The following is an 18,371-nucleotide window of genomic DNA, read 5'->3' as shown; positions in this document are numbered from 1 at the left end:
TAGGAGTTATAGTTCAAAAGATCTGGAGGGCAGCAGGTTGGCAAGGGCTGCCCTGCAGCAGTAAATGGAGACCAACGCACATCCATGCATCCCACCAAATTCAAGGCTGTATTTGCTCACGTCTCTCTTGCTCCAGAGCACCAAGGCTGAAATGCAAGAACGGTTTGTCTCCTATAGAGCAAAACAAACCTATAGAGCAAAACAAACTGGGTGTTCAAGTGAGAATACAACACCGGGAAATGCAGGTTCTTTGTGTTTTTGCACAAAGAACAGGGTAAATCACATATTCCGTCCAGCAAAGGGTAACTGCAGCTAACACTTTGCTTAAGTGGCAACTTTGGGCAGTATACATATAACACCACTTGACCTCCAACTGAACCATTTCAGCAGCCTCAAGATCTCTATGAGGATTTTACCAAAATTCAACTGCTGTTACCCTATCAAAGAATAAAATGGGACAAGGGGCATTGAAATGCATCAGAAGACCGGCTTTCAAACCTGCATCCCGGTGACAAACGCATAACAATGCAAAATATATACAAAGAAGTCCCCAAACATGGGGAAAGCAAGATGTGCTCAGCAGTTGAAGCCTCTAATTTCATTATCATTGTCACTGCTTCTCTGCAAACAGCTTAATAGACAAAGCGCTGGAGACAACGAATGCCTTGAGCTACAAAAAACCAGCAGAGTTAGCTGCAGATCTTGGCAGAGTAATTCCATAAAAAGGGGGGGGGAGTGCCTTAAAAGTGTAAACCCGTGAAAAGATCATTACAGGTGCACTGCCTTTGTGCACTGCTTCCTGAACTGACCTCTATAGTAGCAACACTCCAAAGATCATCCAGGTGACAGAAAACCACAACCAGAGCAGGGACAAGCCGAGGAATGCCTGGAGGACAGCAGGTTAGTATGGCGAGATCTACCTGGCTGCACAACTAGGCTACTTCACACTGAGCAGCCACTCCAACGTCTCCTGAAATGATGGCCCAAGGTCACTTCTAAGAGGTTTATTTTTTTAAAGAGCAAAGTGCACGTGTGTGCATGCACATTCATAATCCCGCAAACTCAATGCAACTCCGTGTCTAAACAAAAGGCAGTTGCTTGGTGCTTATTCTGCAATGCACAGAAGCAGCCCTTACAGCAGCCAAGATGGGCAAGAAGAGTCCTTGGGAATCTGAACTTTTAAGAGGCTGATTTATGTTCTGCCCTAACCGTCCAGGGGTTATGGCTATGCCTGGGCCCAGGCCCTCAGAGCATTAACTTGTGAGTGACGTTTCAGTCGCAGCCAAGGCAATGCTCTTATAAATAGATAAAATAAACACACACAGAACAACAAAGTTAAGTAATGATATGGACACACTGCTCCGCTGAAAAGGATGCAGGTTCTGCTCATCTCTCTCACTTGTCAAGGAAACAAGTCCTGAAAGAGGGATCTGCGGAATCCAGTAGCCATGTTTTTCACCCCGCCCCTCTGCTGTTCCTGGGCATACAGCAAATCTAGGAGTTTGAATCAAGTCCCTGGTGGGGAGGACCACAGCTCAGGGCCTTGCCTTTGCATGCAGGTCACAGGTTCAATCCCCGACTTCTCCAGATTAGGGCTCAGGGGGTCCCGTTTGAAAGAGTTGCTGCCGGCCAGTGCAGGCAATGCAGAGGTAGATGAAACCATGACCTGACTCTAATAGATGGTAGCTTCCTATGTACCCATCAGCTGTTGGGCTGTGTTTGACTCAACAGGCTCCGAGCTGCACTGGCCAACTCTACAGGCGCAAGTCTAGAAGATGTGTGGCATTCCAGTCCTAGGAGCTGCCTTGTGAGCCTTGCCTACAGCTGTCTCCACAGCCCCTTGCCCCGGAACTTAGGCAGACCTTCACACACAGAGCTGGATTGCAGCTTCCCGACTCCCCTTGAATTCTTGTTTGGCCAGACTGCTGGCAAAGTATTGCAGAGAGCGGCAGACTGCTTCAGTCCACTCTATGGCCATGGCCACAACCAGAGAGCAGGACAGCTGAGGGAGGGAACAGAGCCTTTCTTCAACTTTGTCCCAATGGCAAACAGCTGCTCCGGGCTTCATTTCACAGCAGCAACTCAGGGGGAAGGCAAGACCAGCTGTTGGAGAGCTTCTCAAATGGCAACGACAGCGGCGTGTGCAGAGGGCCCGCAACCACACAACGCATTTGGCCCAAGGGTGCTGGCCTAAATTCTGCCATTTACTTGGGAGAGGAGAGGATGAAAGCCAGTGGCTGGAGGGCAGAATAGCCCAGCTCCTGTTCTGCAATGCACACACCCACCCCAGAATGAGTTAACTGGCCATGGAGGAAGTGCATTTTGAGTGCGTGGATATAGCTATGTGTTAGATGAGAAAGAACAAATCAAAGCTCAGTGCAGACAAGATGTGGCGTGCAGCATTTGGGAAATTCTGCCGTCCACCTTGGAAGAGTCAGGTCTACAGCTTTCAGGGTGTGGTCAGATCCAAAGCTCAGGGGATTCTGTGCCACAAAGCTGGTTTCACTGGCTTCAAAATGGATGCAACAGATGCACCCCCTTTCTTGGAAAGAAAACACCATGCTACCATTAGCCCTACGTCAGTAACATCCAGATTCTGACTACTACAGAGATGAGGAACTTGTGGATTTCATTGACTCCAATTCCCTGGTCAGAAACCAGGGATAAAACTGGGAGTCCACCTCTGGACTACTTTCATGTGCTACAATGAAGCTGCCTCCGACGATTGTTCCAAAACTTTCAGCGGAGCTGAACACAGTGGTTGGATTATAAACAGGGGTTCACCAGTCTGGTTCAGACATATTTCAACTTAATAAGTCGAGGTGTTCATGTGCCTGAAGCCAGTGACCCCTTCCACCGTACGTGACTCAGATTTTCCAAGTTAGTCAATCATATTGGGAAACTACAATTACCAGGTTCAGAAGAAACCAAGATCCTAAACCAACTACAAACCATGGGTCAGGATTCTGGTTTGTTCCAATCGAGGAAGCTCTGGAGTCGAGCTGCAGAGTACCTGCCTTGCGTGCAGAAGGTCGCAGCTTCAACCACCAGCATCTCCAGGTAGAGCCGAGGGTGTTACCTGCCTGAAAGCCTGGAGAGTCAGTGCATAGACAATAGCGAGCTAGACGGACCATTGGTGTGACTCCATGTATAAGGTCGCTTCCTCTGTTCCTGTAACTGTAGTTTCCCAGCTCAGGTATAATTAATTCACCTGGCAAGCCTTCAATCACGGCAAGTGGAGAAGGAAAGGGGGCGGCAGATGCTGGCAGAAAGCTCAAGCGTAACTCAACTTAAGTCAAGGTATGCCTGAACTGAATCATGGTAATGAACCCACGTTAAAAGATCTACGTACTGGCTTTGGCCTGTAACAACTTGGGGTCAGAGTATCTGAATGACCAACTGTTCCTGGTGACTTAGGTCTTCACACAAGACACTCCTGGGGTTAAACCTTGTCTGTGATGTTGCCCCATTTCTTGAACACCCTCCCCAGACATGTTTACGCAGCATCTCCGCTGTTAGCATTTAGGAACCCAGCAAAATCTGTTTAAATTTTAGCTTTTTAAAAAGAAGATAAAATGGCTTGCTATTTTTATCTTACTGGTATAAGATAAAGTATCTTTTATCTACCTTTGGTGTGTGGTTTTTTTGTCTCTTAAAATTAATTTTAGTACTGTTTCGAGTTGCAAACTCTCTTGGAAAACGCAGAGCGGTATTCAACTACGTTTTACTCCGAGTACACTCACTGAAAATTCATGGGCATGGCTAAGCTAGGGCCATTAATTTCAACGGGTCTACTCTGAGTAAAACAGCTGAATACCACCCATGCGGTGGGAAAGTGGGGGCAGAAATGCTTTAGACATTATGTCAATCATAGTAGCTGAATGGAGCCCTCTAGGTTCAGCTTATCAATGGGGGGCGGGAAGGGGAAGCTGCTGCTAGGGTGGGCCTGGATGACCACTGGTGAAGGAGGTGGGACAGGTTGCTGGATGAGATTAAGTCTTGATCTGATGCAGCATGAGTTTTATGCTCAGAAACTACAATTATATGTGCGAGAGAGAGAGAGAGAGAGAGAGGAGAAAGGAGCTGCAGCAATCGCTTACAGATTTCAGGCAAAAAGATACCACTCCCTTTTGGGGATTTGTCATTGTTTCCTAATCATTGCTCATCAGGAGACATTCACCATTAAGTTAGGGCTGCAAAACACGCCAGTCTCCAAACTGATCAACTTCCAAACAACTTTAGGGATGATGGCTTCAGGATGCCTCTGAAAATCTGTGAGCCACCTTCCTGGGCTACAGTTTGCTAACGTAAAGTTATTGCTGGAGCATAACTTCCAATGGCCATGGTTACTGGGGCTGGTAGGAGCTGGAGGTGAACATCTGGAAAGCCACAAGTTCCACATCCGTGGTTTAAAATAAGAGATGGTGGAGTTTACTTTTCACTCTTTCCACTGAACCAACTCCTCTACCGATCCCAATGGTCAGGGTTTATGGGAGTTTTAGCCATACAGCATTGTTCCACCCCCTTAAAAGGCAGGGAAGGGAACAATTGCCATTCTCTTTGAGCAACTGCTTGAGTGGTTTAGGAATAGTTGCACTTGCACATGATGTTTCTATGGGTGTGTACCGTTTGCCTTTTTTAAAAAAATTATATTTTGCAGCTCAGGTAAAGATGTCTAATACTTGGGATGGGGCTCTAGGAGTGGGAACATGTTCAAAACACTTAAAACACATGCAGAATGTTGGAACTTTCCTATATATACTGTGCAGTTGTTGATCAAAAATAAAGCAAGCTGCAGTTTTATTTTATGCAGAGTTATATCTGGCCTTTCTTCTGCCATGAAACCTGAGGTGGTCACAATGGAGCTCCCATCCAGACCTGCATAGCTTCTGGAAGGGGGCTGAATGATGCGTTCTCAAACCACGCCTTCATCTGTAATCCTAAATAAATTAGTGGATCCTAGAAACTCTCAGTAGAGAGCAAATGGCACACTGCCCCACTACCCCTCTACCTGCCTGCCTTTTTACAACCAGTCCAGTGGATGCTGCTGCATGTGAGCTAGCCCACAAGTCTACCCTCAGCCAACCCCCTTTTCCCCTTGACATCTGATGGAAGGGTGCCACTACCGAAAAGGCCCTCTGCCTGGTTCCCTGTAACTTCACTTCTTGCAGTGAATGAACCACCAGAAGGCCCTCAGAGGCGGACCTCAGTGTCCAGGCTGAACAATGCAGGTGGGGACACTCATTCAGGTATACAGGGCCGAGGCTGTTTAGGACTTTAAAGGTCAGCACCAACACTTTGGATTGTGCTGGGAGCCAATGTAGATCTGGTGTTATATGGTCCCAGCGGCCACTCCCAGTCACCAGTCTGGCGGCCATAGGGGAGGAGAACAGGGGTAAATGTAGAACGACTTGGCTGCATCCCTGACTCTAGCTCCTCCCACTGCTGGCCTCCCTGTCTTACACCCTACGAGGCTCAAATGGCACAGCAACCACTGTGAACAGTGCATACATGAGCCCTTGGTGCACGCTACATCCTTTTCTTCGGCCTGCCCAGCAACTTTGTATCAAACAAGCCTATGACTCACCTGAGGAAAATAATCATCTCCCCAGGCAAAAAAGTTATAGCACCATAAGCCAATACAGTTATACCTCGGGTTACAGACATTTCAGATTGTGTTTTTTCAGGTTATGGACTGCCAAAACCTGGAAATACCGGAACGGGTTACTTCTGGGTGTCAGCGGTCGCACACGCGCAGAAGCGCTAAATCGCGCTTTGTGCATGTGCAGAAGCACCGAATTGCAACCCACGCGTGCACAGACGCGGGTTGCAAACACTGCGGGTTGTGAACATGCATCCCGCACGGATCACGTTCGCAACCCAAGTGTCCACTGTATACGTAAGGACATAGCTATAATGGGATAAATCACTATTACTGTATTAATGATTTCTATGTGTTGACAAAGATGGAGGAACAGAAGGAGTGAGAGAATATTAACCAATATGGAAAGTTCTGCACCACTGTGTTTTTAAAAGTCTGGTATTGACACCTCAAACATCGTAATACCTCCCTGAAAAAGAGTGGGTGATGTTGATGGTTTTAACACAACCAAGAGTCTCAGGGTTACCTTAAAGACTAGTAACTGAATTGTGACATAAGCTTATGGCACAATACAGGTGCCAAATCTTCATACAGGCCACAATTTAGACTTCTACAGGTTGTCTGGACTGCTTAAATCCTAGACCGGCAACCAAGATCTGAAGAGCTCAGCTAGATCTGTCCAAAGGCCCATCGCTAGTTCAGCATCCTGTTTCTCACAGCAGCCGGCCGGACGCCTGTGGTGAAACCTGCAAGCAAGGCATTGGCGCAACAGCACTCTCCCCACCTGTGATTCGCAGCAAATGGTATTCAAAAGCATGTTGTTTCTGACAATGGAGGCAAAACATAAGGCATTGTGGCTAGTTGCATTAACTTCCATGAGTTTGTCTCTCTTTTAAAGCCATCCAAGTTAGTGTCCATCATTACACCTTTGTAGGAGAGAATTTCATAGTTCAACTTTATTTTGCTCGCCCCGACTCTTTTAAATGAGTGACCCCAGGATCTAGTATTGCAAGATGTATGCATAATTTTATACCTCTATGGCCCTATCCTTATCTGCCTTTTCCTAAGCCAAAGTTGTTTGCCGTCGCTCTTGCAGCATCCTATACAAATTCAGATAAAACACTGCAGTGAACGGGGAGAACTGTGCCATCCTCAAGGGAACGAGAAGAGAATGATTCTGCTAACCTAAAACCCAGATTTAAAAGCAAAGGGAATCATTCAACATCGGGCTGTTCCAGTCCCATCTGCGCAACCATTTCAGCTTACCAGATGGCACGATCCCTCTCTGCTACCCCACACATTGTCCTGGAGGTTATTCCGACCCCAAACCCAGCCAATTTCAGGGACACATGGGGGCAGAGATAGCCCCACTGCACAAACGGGAGTCCCTGTGTAGGGCTTCTGTTGACAGGGTTTGTTAGGTGAATCTTAACCATAGTAGCTAACAAATCATTTTTTAAGCTCAGTAGGTAGAGTAGGTAAAGGTAAAGGTACCCCTGCCCGTACGGGCGAGTCTTGACAGACTCTGGGGTTGTGCGCCCATCTCACTTAAGAGGCCAGGGCCAGCGCTGTCCGGAGACACTTCCGGGTCACGTGGCCAGCGTGACATCGCTGCTCTGGCGAGCCAGAGCCGCACACGGAAACGCCGTTTACCTTCCCGCTGGTAAGCGGTCCCTATTTATCTACTTGCACCCGGAGGTGCTTTCGAACTGCTAGGTTGGCAGGCGCTGGGACCGAGCAGCGGGAGCGCACCCCGCCGCAGGGATTCGAACCGCCGACCTTTCAATCGGCAAGTCCTAGGCGCTGAGGCTTTAACCCACAGCACCACCTGTGTCCCCAGTAGGTAGAGTAGGAGACTCAATTTTAGGGTCTACATGACCCTCAAGGTCCCCTCCAACTCTATGATTCTAATAACTTTTAATGCTGTTCCTAAACAGGAAGAAAGTTTAAAAAAAACACACATTAAGGGGCAAGCCTGTCTCAAGAAGGAGCCCTAACCTTTAATCAAGCTTTAGATCAGGGATGGGGAACCCATAGTCTCTGAACCCTGGCAATGGGCTGGGATCGAGGGAAATCAAAGTCCATCCTCATCTGGAAGACCACAAGTTCCTTATCCCTGAGTCAAGCCTGATTCACCCACAGCACAAACCTATGTGGGTCTACTTGGCTGTATGTCTCACTGTGGTTAATGGGGGCTTACTCCCGAGTAACCATGCTTAGGATTGCAGACTCAGTTCCCAACAGAGGCTCAACTCTGTACAGTGGGGAGTGATCCCTATTTAATTCTATAGGACTTGCTTCCAAGTAGACAAGCACAGGATGGCACTGATTCTTGCCCTCAAAGCTAGAGGGATCAGCAGAGAAAACCCACCAGGGGATTGGCTGGAGTTTTGTTTAGTTCAAGGCTCTCGGTCAGCCTGTCAGTTCCACCCACTGCCACTTTACAGGGAAGCAAACACCCAGCACACCCAAACTAACACGTGCATGTTCTTCTGCACGAGGTAAGGAAGGGACAGGGGTGTCCAAGTTTACCTACTGATTTGCAGGCTCGTGAGGGGGGTGGGGAATCCCCTGTTGCAAAACACAGGCGCGCCTTTCTCCCCCGATGATGCTGCAACGGATTTGCCCCGACCTTTCACCCACCCGATCGCAACCCGGGCTGGGAAAACATCCGAGGTGGCCCCTCCGCTGCATTTCCCCCTTTCCGCGATGCATTTCGAAGTGAAGGGCTCGCGCAACGATCGGGGGGGGGGGGGGGGTGGGCGGCGGGAGGCCTTCCTCGAGCTGAATCCGGGCCAGAGCGGGGCGTGCCTTTCCGGTGCCGGGGCTGGCTGGCTAGGCCCATGGCTGGCTCCCCTTCCGGTGTCAATTGCCCAAGACCCAGCCAGCCCGGAGCTGCTCTCTCCAAAGCCGACGGGTGCATTGACTCGGGGCGCTCCGACGGAGCACGTGCAGCTGAGACAACGGTGCTTCCGAGCATGTCAAGAGCTCCATCCCATTTCTACAGACAGTGGGGCAGAAATAACCCCCCTGGCACGCGATCTGCCCTTTCCCCCCCCCCCCGCCCCGGTTACCTTCTTCATGATGCCCGTCTTCCTCTTGCTGAACGTGGTGTATCTCCGCAGCTTGTTGTCGATGAATTCCATCTTGATCTTGACGCGGCCGCGGGTCTTCTTGCCCGGCTTGGCGCCGCTGACGGCGCCGCTCGCCCCGCCGTAGCCCCCCGCCGCTGCAGCCGCTGCAGCCGCCGCCGCCACGGCCGCCGCCTCGGGCCCCCCCACCACCACCCCGAGCTCCATGTCGCCCAAAGTCCGCTTCACGCCGCGCCGGTCGCCCACCAGCTCCTCCTCCTCGCCAGACTCCGAGTTGCCTTCGCTGTCGCTCGCAGCCGCCGCCGCCGCCACGGCCGCCCCCAAGTCCCGGTCGCGCTCGAAGCGACCCGCGGCCGCCCCAGGGCCGCTCGGAGGGCCCGTCCCGTTGCCCGGGCCGCCGCGCACGCCCGCAGAAGCAGCCGCCGCCGCCGAAGCAGAAGAAGCAGCGCCGCCGCCGTTCGCTCCGCGGGGGAGCCCCGCGCCCGGCCGGCCCGAGGATGTCCTGGCCATGCCCATGACCGAGCTCCGGGGCAGGGCGGCAGCGCCGTTCCCGGCCCCGCTGGGTAACATGGTGCCACCGCCGCCTCCTCTCAGCGCCAGTGTGGGACGGACGGGTCGGGTCAGGCCGGCGCTGCCATGGGCCCCGGAGCCGGCAGGCTGGGCCCGGCCCCCTCCGCGCTCTCGCTCTGCCCTGCTGCCGCCGCCGCCGCCGCCTTCGCCCGCCTCTCGCTCACGCTCCACGCAGGACCCGCGCCGGCCCGGGGAGCCCCTCGCTCCCTCCGCCTCCGCCTCCGCCTCCGCCTCCTCCTGCCGCGCTGCCTTTCCCCCCCATATAAAGCGATACAATGTTGCCTTTTATGGCGAGGGCGCTCCTTATATGGTGCGAGCCGGCGCTTTGCATCTATTGGCCGACCCCTCCGCGGCGCCCGCGCGCCGTTGGCTGGCGGGGGCCGGGCTCGCCTCGCCGTTGGACGGGGCGGGAGAGGGCTCGTTTGCATACATTCCAAAAGAGCTGCGTTCGCCGAGACGTCACTCGGAGGCGCAGCTCTTAAAGGGAAAGCGGGGCGGCGCTTCTCCCGAGCAAAGAGGAGGCGGGGCAGCAGCAGCAGCCGCCGCCTGGGAGGGAGGGAGGGAGGGAGGGAGGGAGGCAAGGAAGGAGAGCGGGGATTGAGCAAGAGAGACAAGGAGCCAGGGGGCGGACGGGAGGAAATATCCCCGGGGGCTCAGCGGCTGAGAGACTGCTGGATCCAAGGGGGGGGGGGTGGAGAAACCCTGCATGTTTACTCGCGAGTAAGCCCACAGAGTTTCGTGTTCTTTTTTTTAACTCACATGTAGGCGTGCGTCGGTCTTGGAGGCAGGATCTGCACGTGCACCGACGGGCGGGGATGTGCCATGACATAAAGTACGAAATGAAATGATCGTAAATCTCTTTCTCTTTCTTTCTCTCTTTCTTTCTTTCTTTATTTCTCTCTCTCTCTCTCTCTCTCTCTCTCTCTCTCTCTCTCTTTCTTTCCCCTCTACCTAAGGAGATCCAACTAAGTGAGGGGGCGCATGGGACTGAGAAGCAGCTCCTCGCCAAGGGCTCAGTCGGAGCCACCAGCTTTCGGCTGTCAAATTTGTCCACATACACCTTCCCTCCCCCCCCCGCGCCGTTTGTCGCTCCTCCTGGATTTGAGGTAGAACGTGCCTGCCGCTGGAGGCTCATCAGATGGTTTGAGGGTAGCCCTCTTGTTCACACTCCCAATATATGGGGTTGGACGGGAGAAACTCCAGACGGGGGTGCGGTGGGTGAGCAGGGAAGTTGAACTATTTGCCTTTCCATACCAGGCCTGCTGCTCACCACAAAAAAAATTCCCTGGGAAGAGTGGGATTGGTGCATTGGATCATTTATGTAAACGCTACTCTTCACACCACCTTCCGAAGGTTCTCTCCAAATGAGAAGTATTCAAAGTTGAGAATCTCTGCCCTGCCAAGCGGCAGAAGACGAGAGAAAAGTTTGGAACAGCGAAAGCAAGAAGCAGTGGCCGACAACAGCATCTTGCCCTTATTACAAACAAAACAAAACAAGAGAATCATACAGTGGTTTATGATATAATATCAGCAAGAGAAAGCAAGGTTTAAAAAATAGGCACAGGAGTGGATCCCATATAGATGCAGAGCTGAGTTTGCAGCTAAAAATGGAGATAATTAGCGACTGGAGGCCTATCAGTCCTACATACTTAAGGAATCACTGTTCAAGTGAGTTCTGTCCCTGGGGATTAGAGTTGTGCAAGGATGTTAATCATCCCAGTGTTCTTAGGAAAGAAGAATGGTTAAGCTTCCTAACTTTGCAATATAGGCGTTGTGCCCCCTCTTTACTCTCCATCAAACTTAGAGTTGACACCTTGCAACTTTGGGCAGTCTAGCCATTCACCACAGAAAAAAATGTGGAGGACTTAAAGAGGCTTATTCTGATGATAAGGCTACTTAATAGCTACTCTTACAATATTAATCACAGGGTAGGAAGCGTACTCACAAATGCAGCATTATCTATAATCTCAGCAAAGATAGTCTGTTCAACCCACTGTATTATCTAAATAGATAACGCCCAGAAATATTTGATTTATACCCTGGTGCTTTTGCTTTGAATTGCTTTATCTGCTTTTATAATTGCATACAAACCATTTTACTTTTTCAATTGTGTGATTAAGTTGCTGTAACTCACCCTGGAACCTTAGGGAGAAATGACGAATAATAAATCATATAAATAAAAGATGTATCAATTCACATTATCTACGATGCATCATTCATACTAATTTTTGGGGATTTCATTTCTTAGAAATGACTGAGAGTGAATACATAGAAAAATACAGATAATACACCAGTCATCGATATAACTTGTCTATGATGTGTCTTTTATTTAAGAATATAAATCACTATCAGCTTCTTTTTGGGAAAATTTTAGGGGGTTATGTGGCCTAGTTGTTGGCTGGTATTTAAATGGCTTATAACACTAAGCCATGGTTTGTTTTAACCACTGTTTGTTCCACAAATCACAAGTCATCTTGCAAAAGGGCATACAAATCGTGGCTCGTTACTCCAAAGCTTGGTTTGTTTTTCAGCTACTCTTGCCTCTGCCGCTGCAATTTATCATCACTTCCACTAACTCTGGGGGCACTAACCTTTTAAGGCTATGGTTACCAGACATCCCTGTTTCCCAGGGACAGTCCCCGGATTTACAAATCTATCCCCGGACAAAATCCGTCCCCGGAATGTCCCTGGATTTCATTTAATGTCCCCGGATTTATATTTTAAGTGTTGTAGATTTATTAGTAGGGAATGAATGTTGCATGATTGCCTTAACAGCACAAGACACATCATATGCAAAATTGAAATTGAAATACTTTATTGTCACTTGTATACAGTGAGATTACATGAGCACCCCCCCACTCAGCTCTCTTAGTCTTAATTCCCCTTGTTTACTGAAGTACACCCACCAAACCCGAAAGTCAGTTGCCCTGTTGTTATCTTTTCATTCAGCAGCCTAACAGCCCATGGATAGAAGGTGTTCTTTACCCTGTTGGTGCGACTAATCATGCTTCTGTATCTTCTGCCTGAGGGTAGGAGATCAAGAAAGTGCCGGCCAGGGTGTGAATCATCCCTGAGAATTTTCCTCACTCTCCTGAGGCAACGTTCTTCCGCTATTTCATCCAGTGGATTCACGGGACAGCCCATAATACAGTGGTACCTCGCAAGACGAAATTAATTCGTTCTGCAAGTTTTTTCGTCTTGCAATTTTTTTCGTCTTGCGAAGCACGGTTTTTGGAAAAGCTTCAAAAATCACCAAAGTCTTCAAAAACCTCAAAAAAGGCTACCACACCGCGTGCTATGAGAGTCAAATCGCAACTGCACCCCCTGAATGCATGGTTTCAAGAAAAAGGAAACAAACTTGCAAAACAAAGGAAACAAACTTGCAAGACGTTTCCATCTTGCGAAGCAAGCCCATAGGGAAATCCGTCTTGCGAAGCAACTAAAAAAACGAAAAACTCTTTCGTCTTGCGAGTTTTTCGTCTTACAAGGCATTCGTCTTGCGAGGTACCACTGTATCTTGTGCTGTATTCACCACCCTCTGTAGGCACTTCCTATCAGATGATGTCAAACCGGCGTACCACACCGTGATGCAGTATGAAAGGACACTTTCTATTGTTGACCGGTAGAAGGAGATCATCAGATGTTGATTGACATTGTTCTTCCGCAAGACTCTGAAGAGATGGAGTCTCAGTTGGGCTTTCTTAACCACCTGGGTTGTATTTATTTTCCAAGAAGGTCTTCACTGAGATAAACTCCTAGGAATTTAAAGGAAGTGACTCTCCACACAGCCCTCCCCGATGTACAGCAGGGCTAGTTCTCCTCTCTTCATCTGAAAGTCCAACACCATCTCCTTTGTCTTGCTGATATTAAGGTGCAAGTTGTTCCATAGGCACCATGTAGATATTTTTTGGACCTCCCCTCTGTACGCTGATTCGTCTCCACCTGTTATTAAACCCATTATGGTGGTGTCATCTGCAGACTTAATAATTGCAATAGACGGGTCAGATGATACACAATCGTATGTATACAATGAATACAGGTAGGGACTTAGCACACATCCCTGCGGTGTGCCAGTGCTGATTTTTAAGGAATTAGATGTTACACGTCCAATCCTCACTGTTTGTGTCCGATCTATCACAAAGTCTTTAATCCAGTCACAGATGGTAGGAAAAAATGGTGGGCACCACAGCAGCGAGCAGCTCATGAAGCCAGCCAGAGCCAACTGCGCTACCAGGCTGGCTCCGGGCTATTGAGACTGCCGCTGCCACTGACGAGGGGGAACCGGGGATGCCTGGCGCGTCAACTGGGGGAACTGCTGACTCCCCTCCCGTGACCCAAATCGAGACGGGAGCAGGAGAACCCGGCTGACTGCCCAGCGGTGCTCCGGGGCCAGGAAAACCTCAGAGCCGACGCAGGGAGAAGGAGGAGAGCAGCTGCTGCCGCTGAGAAGAAGAGGTAGGGGAGCACCGGGAGGGCAAGGACACATGGCTGAGCCCAGGCCCAACCCGGGCCTACTCCACAGCGGCTAGCACTCCCAAGAGAAGGCCGGGACCCAGAGGAAGGCCACGCGGCGGAGGAGACCACAGAAAAGGAAGTTATTACTTCTTAATTTAAAAATAAAATAAAACAATTTTAATAACTTTTTTTCTTTTCAAAAAAAAAAGTGTCCCCGGGCTCTTTAAAAAAATCTGGTAACCTTATTTTAGGCAAATAGGCACATTTGGGTTCTTGAGCTGTAGCCATGAGCCCCGTCTTTCCTCTCCACCACATGAGCCCCCCACCCAGGCACAGAATGAGAGTGTGTGCTTGCGCATGCGCACAGACAGAATTCATTTTTTTCAAGTGCTCTGGGTAAAAGTCAAGATCCAGTAGAGTTGATCTGAGCATTGATAAGAGAGAAATAATGGCACTCTTCCAAGTTCCTCCTTTAGTGTTTACGTACTTCTCAATGAATAAAAGGGTACCACATCTTCAGCATCTCAGAACCAAAAGGGCATTGAGTGATGGGCACCAGGTGAAGAACACTACACCCAGGTTGGCATTAACCAAACAGCAGGTTGCAGACCAGTTCTATGGGTGATTAAATATTTTTGAGTGTTTGAGCAAAACACTGTAAACACAAAGGAGATGATATCACCTCACAATGCTTCCTTCATCCACTCTTTCATGTGCATTGTGCAGCAAAGGGGCTCCCCTACTAAGAACCCCTACCAGGCCTCCTCCTGCATACAGAGAGCTCACGCATTGATGCTCACGCATTACTGCATGCAGGTTATGAGTCTGAACTGGATCTCAAAAATATTTGGGATCAGAAGTATTTAATAGAAGGAAGATTGTGTAAAAAGGTGTTTGGGAGCGTCGCAGAAACTGAAATGCAGTCAAAGTACACTTTGGTTATGCGCAGAGGCCCTTGCCGCCTCCTGCTAGCCACAGCCGTGCACAGTGAAATACTTCCATCGTTCATCTGCAGCCAGCCATAGTGCTTCTGCTTCTACAGCCAGAATCTAATCACTGCAGTTCAGATTGGAAAAGAATTTTGCCCCCGGGTCAAATTGGCTGGCAATTCTACGCCAGGAAAGAAAAGAGAGAGAATTGCAGTTTATAAGTCTTGCTGCTCAATTAATTTGCAGACAGTTTTAAACTCATGCTCCTGCACGTGTGTGCGTGTGCATGTTCACATATACACAGATGCACACAAAACTTACTCCTTGCCTTCAGGCATATCTGGTGCTCTTCCATTTCCACCCCTCCTGTTTTTTTCCACTTAACAGCTTAACAGCACAGGGTAACCGTGCCCCTGAAGGACCAGATGCTCAGCCTGGGAGTCATTTTGGACTCACAGCTATCCATGGAGGTGCAGGTCAATTCTGTGTCCAGGGCGGCTGTCTACCAGCTCCATCTGGTGCGCAGGCTGAGACCCTACCTGCCCGCAGACTGCCTCGCCAGAGTAGTGGATGCTCTAGTTATCTCCCGCTTGGACTACTGCAATGCGCTCTACGTGGGGCTACCTTTGAAGGTGACCCGGAAACTACAACTAATCCAGAATGTGGCAGCTAGACTGGTGAATAGGAGTGGCTGAATGGACAATATTCGTAACAATGGTCCTAAAGGATCTTCACTGGCATCCAGTACATCTACGAGCACGGTACTGACCTTTAAAACCCCAAACGGCCTCAGCTTAGTATACCTGAAGGAGCGTCTCCACCCCCGTCACTCAGCCTGGATGCTGAGGTTTACCTCCAAGGGTCTTCTGGTTCCCTCACTGCAAGAAGTGAAGTTACAAGGAAGGAACCATGCAGAGGGCCTTCTCGGTAGTGGCGCCCTCCCTGTGGAACGCCCTCCCTTCAGATGTCAAGGAAATAAACAAATATCTGACTTTTAGAAGACATCTGAAGGCAGCCCTGTTTAGAAAGGTTTTAAGGATTGATGTTTTTATTATGGTTTTAGTTATGTTGGAAGCCACCCAGAGTGGCAGGGGAAACCCAGCCAGATAGGCAGGGTATAAATAAAGTTGTTGTTGTTGTCGTCATCACCACCAAGGGGGGTTCTGCCAAGGACATCCCTCCTTATATGTTTCATCTTATTTTTATTTTTATTTTTATTTAATCCTCTCATGTGTCTCAAGGCGATTTACAACCATACAAAACAATTAAAATAATAATAAGGGTAGACTTTAAAAAATGGAAATAAAAACCTAAGGCACAAATCTAAAATATCCCCACACACAAACACATCCAGCTGGAAAAAATTGTTGAAACAAGCTGGTCTCCATCCTCACCACACAACTGCCAATGGCATGTGTGGGAGGCAGCGTGAACAAATGAATAGGCTTCTGGAAAAGGCAGAATTTATAGAATTATAGTCATCAAAGTTCAACAGACAATATCATGTTTCTGGTCAGAGCACAGAATATGAGTAGCTGGTTGGCAGGTGCAAAAATAAAATAAAATTGAGCATACCTATGGGAAATGCAGCTCTAATTTGAAGATCTGTTAAATTCACTTAAAATTTTTAAAAGTTCCAGTCTATTAGGCCTTTGGGGAGGGAACCAGCAAGTACAGCAGTAAATGACAATCGTGGTGTTATTTATCTTGCTCTGGAAAAAGGAGCCTCCTTTCCTTGGCTCTGGAAGCAGCAAGCTCAGACTTTGATTTACTGGGTTATCTGGCCTATGACCCAATCTATGCTTGCAAGCCTGAGTTTTACAACACTTGCAGCTATTTGGGGTTGGGTTGTAGACATGAGATTCTGCACACACTTTCTACAGGGCAGGACCGTGAAAAAGGTAATTAACAGAATTATCAAATGTAGGGTGTGTGTGTGGAAGGAAGTAGTGACACCAGCTTTTAACACTGCAAAGTTTTAATTATGCTTCCCCTGAAAACCAGGTGGGTTTTTTCATAGGATTGGTTCTGCATTTGCCTTGGGGCTTTTCTGAGAGTTCGTTAGTGGGGCGTAAAAGTCAGGGCCATTTGCTCTTGGCACCCAAAATACTGCATTCAGAGGTTGAATACCTCTGATGTATCCTATCTAGTGAGAAGGGTTTAATGTGGCTGCAAATCAGCATTTGTAGCAGGGCTTGGAGATTTTAGCACGGCTATCCCTGTTTCGTGGAACAGCATTCCAGTCAAGATATGACAGGCGCCGACTATCTGAACTTCCCAAGAAAACATCAAAGACATTTATGGTTTGACAAGCGTTCCCAGCAGGATGAGCAGGTCTCTGCAATGGGTGTCTACTTTTTTTCTTAAAAAAACAAAGTTTAGGGGTACTCTCATTTTGACTCAATAAAACCACCATTTTATAGTTCGAATCGGGGAAAATAAATAAAAGTACAAAGATCCACGAAATGTTTAGGGGTATGTGTACCCCTGCGTCCCGTCCCCCCCCCAGAAAAAAAGCACTGTGTATCTACTCTCTGCTGCCCTTAAATTTATCTGCTGCACATTTCCATGCTGTTTTTAACTGGGTTTTGGGAGGGTTTGGTTGTTTTTAGCAGTTTTTGTATTTTTTGTATTGCCTTCTTAGTGAGCTTCGGCCCAGTATACTTGAAGGAGTGTCTCCACCCCCATCATTCTGCCCAGACGCTGAGGTCCAGCACCAAGGGCCTTCTGGCAGTTCCCTCACTGTGAGAAGCAAACCTACAGGGAACCAGACAGAGGGCCTTCTCGGTAGTGGCGCCTGCCCTGTGGAACCCCCTCCCATCAGATGTCAAAGAGATAAACAACTACCTGACATTTGGAAAACATCTGAAGGCAGCCCTGTTTAGGGAAGTTTTTAATGTGTGACATTTTGATGTATTTTTAATCTTTGTTGGAAGCTGCCCAGAGTGGCTGGGGAAACCCAGCCAGTTGGGTGGGGTACAAATAATAAATTATTATTATTATTAATCTTTAACCTGGACTTAAGCCGTCCTGACACTAGGGGGCTTAAAACATGGTGAGGTCACCCCCACCCCACCCCCCTGCCTTTCGAGCCACATTTACATGGTTTTGTTCAAATAAGGGAGGGGCACGGACCTGTCCTCACCCAATGCACATCACCTGTTTGGTTCCCCCACTCCTACAATTGCCACCCAAACTCCTATTCATGCAGCAAGCTACCTATGCTTGCATGCATGCTTGTACCATTTGCCCTGCATCCAGTTTTGCAGGTGAGAAAAAAACACACCAAGCAGCCACTTTTGTCAATAAACCATAGGACCAATATGGCTTGCGGCTAACAGGTGGAGGTGGCTTTAGACACCAGTGGAGGGGGGAATGCAATAGAAACAGAGTAGGTGGCAATGTGAACATCTCTGTAGACTAAACAGTTCTTCAAGTAGAGGACTAACTCCTGAAGAACAGGGCAAATGGCTGAACTAGGTTACATGCAACTGGTTGCATGCAGATCGAGATGATTCAGGGTCATAAAACCATTAAAGGTTTATTCGTGGTACATGTCTACTTTTTGTCATTGCCAAGAATGCGTCGCTACATGGAAGCATTCAGAGAGCTATTTGGAAATAGGCACATGGTAACTCCTGTTGGGACGCGGGTGGCGCTGTGGGTTAAACCACAGAGCCTAGGGCTTGCCGATCAGAAGGTAGGCGGTTCGAATCCCCATGA

General features: G+C 48.8%; 1 protein-coding gene and 1 long non-coding RNA gene across 3 annotated transcripts in view; one reads left to right on the top strand and one right to left on the bottom strand.

Moving 5' to 3' along the window:
- The window catches only part of SRF (serum response factor), a 75,396-nt gene extending 66,022 nt beyond the window's left edge, over nucleotides 1–9,374 (bottom strand). Inside the window, exon 1 of one of the 2 annotated variants that reach the window (XM_079968721.1) lies at nucleotides 8,677–9,374. In XM_079968721.1, coding sequence (XP_079824847.1) covers nucleotides 8,677–9,264 — 588 coding nt within the window. In that variant the 5' untranslated portion in view covers nucleotides 9,265–9,374. The remainder of the gene's footprint in view (nucleotides 1–8,676) is intronic. The other variant, XM_079968722.1, reaches the window with a different exon arrangement.
- Nucleotides 9,375–10,227: 853 nt separating this feature from the next.
- LOC307213184 lies at nucleotides 10,228–11,465 on the top strand. Its single transcript, XR_013837436.1, has 2 exons — nucleotides 10,228–10,370; nucleotides 10,522–11,465. It is a non-coding gene; the product is annotated as an uncharacterized lncRNA (long non-coding RNA).
- The last annotated feature ends 6,906 nt before the right edge of the window (nucleotides 11,466–18,371 follow it).

Source organism: Podarcis cretensis, assembly GCF_951804945.1.
Source record: "Podarcis cretensis genome assembly, chromosome: 3".
Classification (NCBI taxonomy): Eukaryota; Metazoa; Chordata; class Lepidosauria; order Squamata; family Lacertidae; genus Podarcis; species Podarcis cretensis.
This window is presented reverse-complemented; position numbering and strand designations above follow the sequence as displayed.